Source organism: Musa acuminata, chromosome BXJ2-5, assembly GCF_036884655.1.
Source record: "Musa acuminata AAA Group cultivar baxijiao chromosome BXJ2-5, Cavendish_Baxijiao_AAA, whole genome shotgun sequence".
NCBI lineage: Eukaryota > Viridiplantae > Streptophyta > Magnoliopsida > Zingiberales > Musaceae > Musa > Musa acuminata.
Genome location: NC_088342.1, coordinates 13,000,977 through 13,015,000, shown reverse-complemented (window position 1 = coordinate 13,015,000; position 14,024 = coordinate 13,000,977). Strand labels below are relative to the sequence as shown.

The window sequence follows — 14,024 nt, the reverse complement described above, 5'->3', positions numbered from 1 at the left end:
TTTTTTCTAATTATTTTTAATTTAGAGTGATTAATCGTTCAAATATATTATTTTTGGTGGAATTTGTGATCAAGTATAGCTCGAGTATAACGTGAGTGTAAACTTAATAATTTTCACCAAAACTATTGAAACTCCTTTCTAAATATCCTTATATGATTCTAATATATTTAGTACTATTTTTCCTAATTTATTTTGATTTTAGAGTAATTAATTATCCAAATAAAGGATTTATGTTTTGAATTTGTAATTGAGTATAACTCGAGTATAACTTAAGAAATTTTCACTAAACCTATCAAAATTCCTCTATAAATATTTAATATAATTATAGTATGTATAATATCACTTTTCCTAATTTCTTTTGATTTATAGATTATTTTTATCTCGATTTATGTTTTGAATATGCTGTCAAGTATAACATAAATATAACTTAAGAAAGTTTCATTAAATATATCTAAACTTCTTTATAACTATCATAATATTATTATAATATTTTTGGTATTATTTTTAAAAATTTTACATGATTTTAAATATTAAATTTTTCAAAAAGAGTTTCATAGTTTTAGGCGATACTATTGCCTGGTTTAGAGCGATATCATCATTCGTGATCAATAAACTATTGGATATAGATAGTACCATTGCTATTAGGCAGTATTACATAGTGATCGAATATAACACTGCTTGGTGGAAAGGTGACGATGACCTCTTGCCTTATTGATGATGCTTGCCTCGACGACATTGACTGCAACCATCGAGGCTCAACAAGAGTGCAAGGCCAACCTCTTGCCCCAACAATGATGATCATGACTAATAACCCTTATCAAGATGACGACAACAATCTCTTTTCCCATCAACGAAGGTTATTGCACAATTACCGAGACCTAGTGAGAAGTTGACACGACTCCTTCAAATGTTAGGTTGAGTGATGACACTCGTATTATTGACGTTAGCTATGACCAGTGGCAAAAAAGTTAGTAATGGTAAATAAGATTTGACAATATAATTTAAGAGAAATATAAGGGTCAATCTAGACCTAAATTGAGCAAATCAAATAATTAATTTATTTTAAACATCATAGTCCGATTCATATCAAACAACCCGTTCTAAAATCAATTAATAGATGCGGTTCATCATTATTTGATTTTATAAAAGATATCTTCATACAACTACAAAAAAAAAAAAAAAAAAATGTAGAGGCCATTCCTTTAAATCCCATTATTATCTTCTACAAAATCAGTTATCAAATATACTTATCAAATATATTTATCAAATATACTTTTGAATTAAGTTGTATCTAAAAACCTTAAATAAGCTTTTTTTACTTTTTCTTCGAATTTATTGTAAACTCGACTAAAAGATATCGAATTCAATTTAAGAGAATCAGATAGACTTACACAAGAAAACCTCAACATAGCGACTTATTTTTCTATTTACATTCGTCCTAAATGAGAGCATAGTAAACTGGCTACAAAAGCTATTGATCTAAATATTGTATAATGAAATGGATTTAATACATGATTCGGAAGTACTTTACTAAAGTCGTTGTTACATATAATTACACGATGCTTTATTAATGATTACATAATTAACTGAAATAGACATTAAATGCAATTACCCATCTAATATGGACACCGATCATGACTCTTTGTGATCCTTCGTCAAATTAAAGTTTAATATTGCATTACTGTAGATTCTTATGTGATTTCCATCGTCTGTTTATGTCGATCAAAGAACAAAATATGATCATCCACGATATTTTCGGATTTTTAAGATCAGTCATTATGGTTCATTTTATATGAATCCTGATTGTAACAATTAAAATTATTTTGGACGTAAGCAGTAACCGCCCAAAATCAATTTTTTGGAGGATAATTATCCTCGAGGTTAATATTAAATATGAGTTCAATCAAATAGAGATAAACGAAAAGCCCTACGGTCGAACAAATCAATATCCAAAATCAACATAAGATTTTCGATTCAAGGCCCATTGATTTAATGATCGCAAGTTAGCTTGTTCGTGGGCAGTCACCTAAGATTCTCTTAATTTATATTTAAGGTTCTGGTCGGAAAGGGCGTGGGTTCAAATCCCATTCTCAACAAAAATGTGAATGTTTTTTTAATAGTAAGATTATGAATTCATTTTTGTATCTTAGAACATTTCAAGGTAATGTATGTATGCAATGCGTTCATGTTTGTAACTGGGGTCATATTTTTCTCAATATCAAATTTGAATTAAGTTTGGGGATGGCAACGATTTGGTTTGGGTTGGAACTGTTATTATTCTATTAGATTAGATTGATCGATAATTCAACAATACACAGACGATTTACCACTATCATTACCACCATCGCCAACGTTACGATCAACAACAACAGCAAAAGCATAAAATGAATCCAATACCTAAACGGGACCAGTCATATATCAATAAAGGGAAGCTATTGTAGACCCTTTTTTATCCTTCTGCTGCTGCTGACTGGGGCATTCTGAACAAAGAGATTATAAACATCTGCAAATCAATACAAACTTACTGTATCCAATTACTACTGTCAGCCAGATTTTGGTAAAAAGAAGGCAAAAGGCCACAATATTGGATTGCCTGCTTACTTGTGGTTGCCAAAATATTATTATTACATTACCACACATGGATGCCATATACAAGAGAAAATCATACCCACCTATCTTCCAGCTTACTTTTTACATTATTTGGTACCACAAAGAATATAAAATTGTTCTAAAGTGCATAATCTAGCACACCATCTCTTTACAACGAATTACAAGGACAATGTGAGATCTGGGGGGTTGCCTTCTTCATCGACTATGGTAGCTACCTTGCTGGGGTGGGGGATAAGGAGCTGGCACTGTGTATGGGGGAGGAGGAAATGGGCTGGTTTGCTGTTGATATGCATTGTAGTATGCTCCATGCCATCCGGGATAAGCTGGTTGCCCGTCGTCATGGTTTGGTGCCTGTTGAGGATGCTGATATTGACCAACCGGGGCATAGTAAGGAGTCTGCTGAGGTGCAGCATAGGCAGGGTAAGGATGAGCAAATCCAGGCCTTGGCTGCTCTGCAGGCAAGTGGTGGTAGGGTGGTTGAGGATGAGAGGGAGGTGGAGTGCTCTGTGGTTCAGGTTGTTGAGTAGTCCTCTGATGGTCGGGTTGCCCGGTGGAAGGGTATGGCTGCAAATATCCAGGCCTTGGCTGCTCTGCAGGTAAACGGTGGTAGGATGGCTGAGGATGAGGAGGAGGTGGAGTGCTCTGTGGTTCAGGTTGTTGAGTATTCCTCTGATGGTCAGGTTGCCCAGTGGAAGGGTATGGCTGCAAATATCCTGGCCCCGGCTGCTCCGCAGGTATATGCTGATAAGTTGGTGGAGGATGAGGAGGTGGTGTGGTCTGGGGTTCAGCTTGTTGAGCATCCGTCCTTGAATGGTTGAGTTGCCCACCAGAAGGGTAGTTGTAGCCTGTTTTCCCATCAGTTGCAAAGTTGAGTCCAGCTATCTGCCTCTGCACGTCCTCGATCAGCTCTCTGCACTGAATGCTTCTGGTCATGATGAAATCACTGCATTGCTGCTTTACATTTGTAAGTGCATCCTGTTTGTAAAACAGATTGGAAATTTAGTTCAGTTATATTCCTGCAAATGCAAGTAACATGCTAAACATAGTCAAGCAGCTATCAGCAGCATTGAGTAAAACGAGAGGATCATTGACCAGGACATATCAAACAATCATTCATTGCTCCAATCACTTCTGGTTCCAAAAATTTCATAATATAGTAATTTGACAAACATGCCCAGCAGCCATTTGGACTACAACTAGTGTGGTCATATGTCATAATGGTAGTCCAAGACATCATACGTAGACCGTATAACCTGATTTGCAACCGTTTCTCTGCTATGCCCAACTGAGCCATAACAGGGATTTTCCTGCTATCCTGATGCATGATATGCAGCAGTCTCAGAGAAGGCTGCCGGTGATAGAGTTGTTGGATTCAAACATGGGTCTGCTGGTGATGAACGTTGGTGGTCAGTCTTGATGACAGTAGCAGTTATGGTTGGATGGTTGAAGAAGGCATATAGTGCAAGCAGAGAAATTCATGGAGGCAATGACTGGGGCATGTGAATGATATAAGAGAAGGCCATGGAGTCAGGGGACATGAGATGAAATCAAGAGTATGCATATATGAAGGGATTTGAGATGTGGCTGCACCACAGACTGTGACCTGGATGATGAAATCAATCTGGACTGGTCGACGCTTAGAAAAAAGAATGGTGAGAACAACGTTTAAAATATTCATACAAACAAATTGCAGGTCTTGTATACCTGAAGAGTAACATAAAACTTCAAACCCTCATTGATGTTCTCCTTAATTTCCCGATATTTTGCCACAGCAGCAGCTATCTGTTTGTAACTCTTCTCACGGGAAACTGGCAATAAAATTTTGAGGAACTAAGGCAAATAAATTCAAATACAATAAAAGGTGTACAAATTCTGGAAGCATACTAATGAAAAAAAGAAAAGTTATTTAATATCGACTGGAAACAGAGAACTAAATTCTTATTCCCACAGTTCAAATATCAAATCAAAAAGCCATATCCTTTTATCCAAGTGATTGAGGTACAATTTAATGACTGAAGCTTATGGTAATATCAAATTTCACTTAAATGCAGGATTAGCTCAAATATGTCAAAAATCTGACTGAAAGTCTTGGATCACATGTATTCAGCTGGTGGACGATAAATTTTTTTGCTTTTGGTCTCAGTTGATCATATTTTTGTTCGTATGACTTTGTTGTTGTTGTTGTACTCAATTTAGTAAGGACAAAAGAAGATTTTAGACCATGACCTTAACATTACAAAGACAATGCAGTTTATGTCAAGATAATGATCATAAGCATAAAATAAAAGATAAATCATTCAATACAGATTAATAATTAACTAAATATCAACTTCACAACACAAAAATCTTCATTGTTTGATCTTTGTACAATTTAGCTGATAAACATTTGCTAGTAATAATGTTTACAGTCCACATAACATAAGCAGATCAAGACTGACATAAATACTGCTCAATTAAAAAAAAAGAACATATGGAAGAACTTAGAAATTTTTACTATTAAAACTTAAATGAGCGAAAAAAATTGATGTCATAAGTCAATCAAATGAGTTAAAAAGCAAAGCTATGAATGAAGTAAAATAAGTATAATTAACTTGCTGGTTTCAAATATCAGGCAGTACGGTGAGCATCAACATGGTTTGATACTGGTCAGTATTATTATTATTATTATTTGGGTGATACCACATAATATGAGTCAGTAAACATCCCGATGTTACATATTGATCAGGTCCATATTCTAAACCTTGATTATCTTTATTAAAAAAGCCAAGGCAACACCATTGTTGGAACTTCATATAGCCATGAATTGGATAATTGTCCAAACGACAAAATTATAGAGAAAAAAGAACAAAAAGGGCATACGGTCTCTAACTCGCACCCTATGAAACTAATCTTTGATTAATTTGCATAAAAGAGAATGAAGACCTTGGTGCATTGTCAAAATGAACTTCTTGGAACATACGGCAATCCAATTACAGCCCTATGATACCCTTGCAAAATACAACACAATAATCCCTATGTTCAATCCTGTGATATTGCTTCATCCTTCTCAGTATAAATCTCATTAACTTCCATACATTTTGCTCAAAGTCAGCATATCAATATCAGTCCATACATTTTGCTCGTTAGATTTTCTTCCGCCAGATCAAAATTCTTTTAGCACAAAAATCTCCAATATAACAACAATCGAGAATTAAATCATTAATATATCATTTTTGGGTGATGCATACCAAAGCTGTTGCACTTTAACCAGAGCTGCAAATTATGCAACTCCTATGTACAGTAGAAGAGTGCTAGCAACTCATCTACATCCACTTTAACGGACAAAAAATTCTTAAGGATAGCAGGTTAAAGATACCCACTATCAGAAGTTGTCGACAATTATCCTAACTTGTGGCTAGTTTGGCAATTTAATTCCTTATCTTGCATAAGCACATAATTTATTCAAATTTTCAAAAAGTACTGCCAATCATAACACAGCATTAAGTTCCAACAACACATTAGTTTGAAACATGTAACATATATCTAGTTACAGAATATGAAGCAAGAAGAACAGTTTAAAAACCTTTACAAATTACAACCATAGTAACAATGCTCATTTTTCCATGTTCAACTATTAAGATTAATAAAAAAAGTGAATACAGTTACCGAAAATTCTGTAAAAATATAGCACATACACCATCAAAAGAAATACAGATAATTTTTTTTATATTTGTGATGCCCCAAGAATTTAGACTCTTAAGGATAAGCATGAACAAGATAATGAATAACCACAGAACAATAATGTGCATTAAACCATGAGCAGAACCAGAGAAAATAATATCCACATGAAAGATACAAAGATACACTATTACTGCAGTTCAAGAATTCAAGCAGTCCTGTACTTAGAAGTCTTAAAGAGAGTCAAAAAGAGGTGATGGATAAAATTCATTCAAAAACTAACTAAAGAAAAGAAAGGATTCATGGATTCCTGTATCTAGATCAGCTTAAAGGAGGTGGACCAGAACCTTTGAAGTCTTCCAGATTGAACATAGCAGCAAAGTCATCATTTTTTGACTGCAGGTGAACACAAGAAAGAATATAAAATCTTAAGCAACATCGTTGTTAGTGCATTGCTGGAGTTAAAATCAACACAAATGAAGAACATGGATCATAAACAATATCAAGGCATGATCATCATAGTGAACCACAAGAAATGTATACTACATTCAAGCAATGCCATGTTACATAAGAGACAAAATATAGAAATATGCAACAAGAATAAAATGAATTATCATTCAGAGTGAAATAAAGGAAAAAAACTATAAATTAATACAGAAGTCATATACTCAGCTTCTTGATTCCAGCTTATGGTCCCTATCCCTTTGGGAAAAGCTGCAATTTATCAGCGGACCTAAGAGGAGCAGAAATTTGCAGTGTGGCAGTCCTTGAGCTGATGGGTTTGCCTTAATTTACAGGTCAGTTGTCTGGCCATATTAGAAATAATATCACTAAAGACTCTGACTTAATATGGATGCCAGAAAAGTACAAAGTGCCTGCACTATCAATTCAAACTCCCACTAGTAATATTTGTGAAATCTAGATTATCTTTTGTCCTAGAGAGCTGAGAAAAAGGACAATTAAGATAAAGTAAAATGGATAACAGGTATATCATAGGCATAGACCTTCAGTTAAATTTCATTGTTCTTATTATGACATCAAAATATAGCTTAAAGTCAACATCCCCACACACCAAAAAACCCCTCATAAAGAAAGTACTTAGGCAATCTTTTGTGGGATATTATCCATAGTCTTTGAGTTGGTTCTTGACAAATATAATATCAAAATATCAACAATTTGTGAAATCTCAGTGAATTTTTGGTCCAGTGAGGGGCATAGGGTATCATGAAACCATAGAAATGGTTTGGTAGGCTTATGACATCCGTAGAAATCCACATTGCTCGTGGTGGATCCTAGTTATCCAAAGAGCCCTACCAAAATAAATAAATAATAGAGAGATCATGAGTTATGGGCTTTGCATCAAGACAAGTGATACTTGTTAAAGACTTTAAATCTTTAATCAACATATTAAAATATTTAATGACCAACATGCTTAATGCCTTAATCATTAGCCTATTCACTGCAAAGCATCAACTTAAACATTGTTAATCAACTCAAATCACACTCTATCTAATGATAATGATTGTAGTGATTGTGAAACCAAACAATTGAAAGATAGTAAATTAAAAACTGTCACATAATGTTGAATCTTTGTTACTGAAGAGGAAGAAGACAATAGCTTACTTGAAGTTGAAGCAATACTTGCTCCTGTGCCTCAATATTTTGTGCAATTTCTTCACATATTTGGTCATACTTAGCAATTTCTTTCTTGAAAAGATCCTCTTGTGATCCAGTGCTTGCCATCAGCTTTGGCAGTATATCATCCTGCAACAGAAGTGACATTGGCTAAATGAACAAATACTGTACTTGTTAAAATGTGAGAAATTAAGAAGCATTTACTGGGACCAAATGTCTCAAAGCTTTTATCATCAGAAAATAGCCATTTGATTTCATAATCCATCTCTAAAGATACGTACTACTTCATTAATATCTTTAAAAGCATAAGTCTTCTCCAAAGAAACCATAAAAGAATAAACATACAAAAAGATACATCACAACAGTGTATTAAAAATAGCAGCAATCTAGAACCTTTGTGAGAATGACCTTGAAGTTGCACAACCACTTACTAGTTCCCAATAACACTGGCCTTCCTAAAACCATAATAGGACATAACTTGCACCATTCCTAATGGAAAAGAAAAAAAAATCAACTACATGTGACTTTTAGTATAAAATTTTTTGTAGATGTCATTCAGATATAATTTAGATCTAAAAATCAATCACTCATTAGCGACGATTAAATTTTAACATACCTGTCACCAAGTCAAAGAATGGCCCTGTGGTTTGTTACACACGACACATCGTGACTTACCATGCCAAGGCTCATCCAGGAAAGAATGAGCAATGCAAACAAATGCATGCATGCACATGCACTAGGTGATATGCACTGGTATCTGTGGTAAAGTGTTACATGCCTACTGTGGCCCTTAAACAGAATCATGTGCGTAATGAACAATAAACCTGCATGGTAAGATAATTCATTTCCCGGGGAACAACCAACAGAAAGTGACAAACTGGCAGCTTTAACCAATTTAAGGGGCAAAATCTGCCTAAGAAAATTCAAAACAGCATCGATCTCCTTGGTCAATCGTATCTAGTTGAAACAGCTGATTCTTCAAAGTTTTTTGCAAAACAATTTCTTCAAACTTGAAATTTGTTTGGTTTAGTTCATATTAAATTTGTTAATAGAAACTTCATCTCAAGTGTTTGAGTCAAAGCTTACTCCTATTAGTCCATGTGTCACAGGATCACGATTGGATAACCCAAGTTAGTTATGTGAAAATAACCATAAAAATAAATACTGCATAAAGATTAAAAAGTAAAAGTACTCATACTGGATATAATCTTAAGATGAGCATGACACAAGAATATAATAAAGTAGACATAAGAAACAAATGTTAGGAAGTAGGGTAATGTCTCTGAGAACAGCCCTCACCTTCCTCTTCATCTCTTTTAGCATATCTTCAAGGCCTGCCCTTTGTTCTCCTAAATTCTCCAATTGCCTCTGATTGCACAAGTAGGTGTCAGGAGAATGATACTAAGGCATGGAACAACAAAGGAAGTTCAAAAGACACCATAAGAAATAGAAGTCTCAAATATCGTTTTTTTACTTCTGCTGACACTGGTAGCCTAAAAAATTTGTTTTTTCCCCAAAAACAAGAAGTAGAATAATATCTCATGAGAGTTTCAAGATAGATGCTAAATGAGATATTGATCTAATGCTGGTTACTTAAAATAAGCTAACACAAAAGTATAACTAAAGGAACATTCAGAAGGTGTTAAATTAGACAATTATGATTTAATATCAAAACGGAATTAACTGGAGTTAGTGAGTTACCATTTATCATGGACTAGCAAGTAAAGCATGCATCTGATGTGATCAAACAACTTCAGAATTCACAGCCAGATCCAATATATTATCCAGTTAACTGAAATGTGCAATTGTTACTGGTAACAGATCTAAGTGTCAACTATATAAAGGAGAGTCCTACTCTTATCGACAATTACCATAAATTTATTACTAGGCACTAGCCCCAAGGTTCCCAAGTCAAATGAACAAAAGCCTCCAAAGAACACATTGAGCTCCATGAGTTTCAAGAAAATTAAACTAAAAACTAAAAGGAAAAGCTACAGATGCATTATGAAATTCAAACATATGAAGCCAAACAAAATTGAGGCTGTGCATCTCACATATCAAAGTCAAGCAGAACTGACTTCTTGCAGTTCAGAGACAAATAGAGTAAAACTGCAATATTTCCTTTTTCCAAAATACAACAAAATTCAGTACATACCAAGCTCTGTTTGAGAGCTCCCACTATGGCATCTTCATTTCCATCTAAAGACATGATAGGCCTTGCAAGACTTGGAAGGGCTGATTCAATCTGCAAAATATTGTAAGAAATGAGAAGTTTACAACTGTTGAACTAGTTAGATCCCAGATTTCTTGAGAGACCTTATCAATTTATATGAAGAAACCATAATTAGATTTCATGAATATAATTTATAATGAAAGAGATAGGAAAAAAGATAGAACAGAGTTTTCTGTGTTAATTCCTGTATAACTTCATATCAAGGATAGCATATATTGGATGCCATGAGTCTCTACGCTAACAAAGCACCATCAGAAAAATACACATGTGAGCTATAAGATGTGTGAGTTGGCACATGGACTTTTCCGACTAGCATGCATGATGCATCAAGTTAGCATTTTACCAGGGCAAGGGTATGCCACAAAACTAAAAAACTTGCTTTAATTTGTATATGTGTTCCTTCAAAGGCACCTTATGTATGTACCTCTCCACATACAAACATAGATTTGCATATAATCCCAGACTGTTGTACATGTATATATACAAGAATAATATGAAATAAAGAGAATATTCAATTATTAGTACAATTTCAGGAATATAGCAATCAAATAAATCATTATACTACATATTTTGTTTAATCTTATATTTTGTTAGCAAGCTTATGTAAGGAGGAAACAAGTCAACAGAGGATACACTTTCTTATCATATGCTGTCGGTCGCTATAAAAATTAATAGGAATCAGTAATGATGCAAGGGAATACCAAGAAAGTATGAATGGGACAATATAGTAACCATTCTACTTGCAGCTAGTTGGTTGAACATAATAGACAGGTATATGCCCGTTGACAGCATGCATACCGGTCTAGAATCAAGGATTGCCATGAGCTCCCCATTGCCTCTTACTTCCCTATCAATCCTTGAATCACTATCAGCTGCTTGCTTCAGATTTGCAGCAAACCTGTTTAATCTATCCTGTAGGTTTTTTGTTAAGGTGCTTGACTGTGGTCTAGTCCACCTTGTTCCAAACTGGTTTCGGAATTGTGCATCTGCATTTGCTTCCTTCTGCAGTAGCTCTTCTGCCTGGACCAACAGCTCCTGATTGACCCTCCTCAAGTCCCTGAGCTGCTGTATCTCAGTTTCCAGTCCAGATGGTCCACCACTGATTTGTACTGCCTCTACATCCTCTGTGAGATCCAAAGGCAAACTTAAGTTACCTTCCAACGCCAGGATAGAATCTGGCAGGTCCATCTCCTTGAGTTTAACCCTTGTTATCTCACTCCCTTGTTGTAGCTTCTCCAGCTGGGTCCGGATAATGTTGTCGACCATATCAGTGTACTTGGACAGAGCCTTTGTGCTACTGTCAGGGACAAGGTTTGAGAAAAACTTCTCCTTGCTAGCATTTAAAACTTCTCCCAGAGGAATGGGCTTTGCTAGAGATGCCGCAGGAAGAGCTGCCAAAGAACTAGCTGCTGGAATCCGCATGAGATAGACCCGATCATTCTCCTTCACAGATCTCTCTAGGTTATGATTCATATTGGTCTCTAGTTTGTTAGCAGCATCAAGTAGAGGTTGAGCTACACCCTTGGCAGATTTTTTTGCATCGACAAGAGCACTTATCCCAATCCTGAGCCTAGCTATTTCCTCTGCAATTTCTTCTTTCTCATGAAGCTCCAAAGAGTATCTATAGCAAGCCTCAGCATAAAATTGGGCTGCCTTCAGTTGCACATGAGAGATCCATGTCCGATCAAAATGTTGGTTGAGTGGAGAAGCATTTAGCGCTGCATATGCTTCCTCATAGTAGACTCCAACCTACAACATACACCAAATGCCATGAGGTTTGTGAAGCATGCTCAAGATGTTGTCAGTTTGCATCACGACTATGAATTCTTAAACATGTTAGACAAGCAAGAATCTAAGGATAAGAAAATAAACAACATATGCAACAGTAGCTTGGAGTTAACAGGAAAAAACATTAAAGTACAATAAGTAACAGATCATGAACATGACAGCATCAACTAATGATTTGTAACAGCAAAGTTCTAAATAAAACTGCAAACGGAAGTTTAGGATCTTGGAATGCAAGATGGAAGACTCAAATAACTACGTCCTTATCACTACGTCCTTCAATGCCATAATTAAAACAATGATTCTCATCAAATATGCTCTATCAAGGAAGATATATATAAATTGCATATGCCATATAGTATCATAATTGCCCATAGTTAAGATTAGCAGAAAACAAAAAGGAACTTCCTGGAAATGACAAGAATTTTATGTGCAACGAAACATCAACATAATATATAAAAGAAATCTACGAGAGAGTTCAAGATATACCTGACGAGCAACCTTGGAGCAAAGCCCGGGGGGCTTTGCATCCCCGATAACCTTCTCAAAGAAGCACTCCTGAGACTGCGCCAGCATCAGCTTCTCCAGCATCACGGCACACTCGACCGACAAATCGACCGTGGCCCCCGCAGCCACTGCCTTCGGCGCCGCATGATCCTTCAGGAACGCGAATGCCCCCGCGGCACTCTGGAACCCGTTGCAGGCCTGCTTGAGCCCCGCGGCAGAGGTGGGATCGGCGGCGAGGGCGATCTGGCTGTAGACAGCGCCGAGGTTGAATAGCACGGCGGCCTTCTCGAGGTGGATAGAGGGCAGCGCGGCCTTCTTGTTGGACCGGAAGGCGTCGAACCAGGTGAAGGTGAGGGAGTGGACGTGGGATCGGTCGGGGGAGATGGGGAACCGGGGTTCGACGGCGGCGATGGCGCGGAAGTACGAGATGAGGAGGTCCCGGCGGAGGTCCAGGGAGGAGGGGGAGGGCTTCTCGAGGTTGAGACGAAGTTGTCGGATGGTCTGGAGGTCGTCATCGGCGACCTGAGCGTCGTGTTCGGAGAAAGTATAAGCGATGTAGTTGCGGAGAGGGCGGTAGAGATCGACAGCGGTCGTCTTCTTCTCGTGCACCGCCAGCATTACGTTCACCGCGGCGGCGTACGACATCGGACCAGCGCCGCTCCGCGGCCCTTATCGGATCGCCACCCGCCGGTGGGTATTGGGTGGGATCTGGAGCGGGAGAGGAATAGGGATTTCAGGCAGCAGTAATAGGGAGAGGAAGCAGAGAGGGGAACAACGCCTTCACAAATACGTCAATGATAAACAAGTATTGTTGTAGTTGGAAACTTGAACAACGCTTTATTTAAGAATATGTTAATTAATACTGGGCGAATTCTCGGGAAAATAAGGGTGTTTTTTTTTCAAAACTTCGCCGATTAATATGTGAGTTTAACTTGAAAATAAGGGTTCGATAAAAATTAAAATGTGAGTTTAACTTGAAAACATACGAAAGAGTGTAATGAGAAAGTAAAACAAGTAAGACAGTTTACAGTAAAGGTAAATTAAATGTAAATCGAGTTTTATAGTGGTTTGATCGACTTTTACGCTTTTTCTCTTTTTCATGGGTTTAGAAGATAATCTTTACAAGCCTATTTTTCTTAGACCTCACTTCTTCCTTTAGATGAACTTCTAAATACTAGGAAGAAGTTATCTTAAATCCTAAGAGAGTTTACCAATTTTTCTCAAGTATTTTTTCTCATTTTTTAACTTAATTTTGTGCTCAATTCCTACTACTCCATGTACGAATAGCTAGGGTATTTATAGACCCCAAATGACTTCAAAATTAGAGCCAAAAAAAGTCTCATCCCAGATTTTTTTGGGTTCTGATGGTACCACCACTTATGCTGGACAGTATCACCGCCTGCAACACTAACACTAGGTGGTACCACCACCCAGTCTGATAATACCATCGCTTGGGAGATTGTGTCTGGGCGGTACTACCGCCTGACACTATCTCAGAGATTGATTCTGGGCAGTTCTATCGCCCAGACTAGCGATACCATCGTATTACATAGTCTTAGGGACTGTACCACCGACGGTTCCACCAGTTTGGGTCACT

The 14,024-nt window shown here is 36.8% G+C and overlaps 1 protein-coding gene across 1 annotated transcript; it reads right to left on the bottom strand.

The window, feature by feature from the left end:
- Positions 1–2,552: 2,552 nt before the first annotated feature.
- On the bottom strand, positions 2,553–13,224 carry LOC135612529 (vacuolar-sorting protein BRO1-like). Its single transcript, XM_065108924.1, has 8 exons — positions 12,410–13,224; positions 10,934–11,884; positions 10,058–10,147; positions 9,202–9,270; positions 7,891–8,031; positions 6,615–6,663; positions 4,315–4,418; positions 2,553–3,585 (listed from the first exon to the last, which is right to left on the bottom strand). The coding sequence occupies exons 1-8, from the start codon at positions 13,070–13,072 to the stop codon at positions 2,806–2,808; spliced, it is 2,847 nt and encodes a 948-aa protein (XP_064964996.1). The 5' UTR covers positions 13,073–13,224; the 3' UTR covers positions 2,553–2,805.
- Positions 13,225–14,024: the final 800 nt, after the last annotated feature.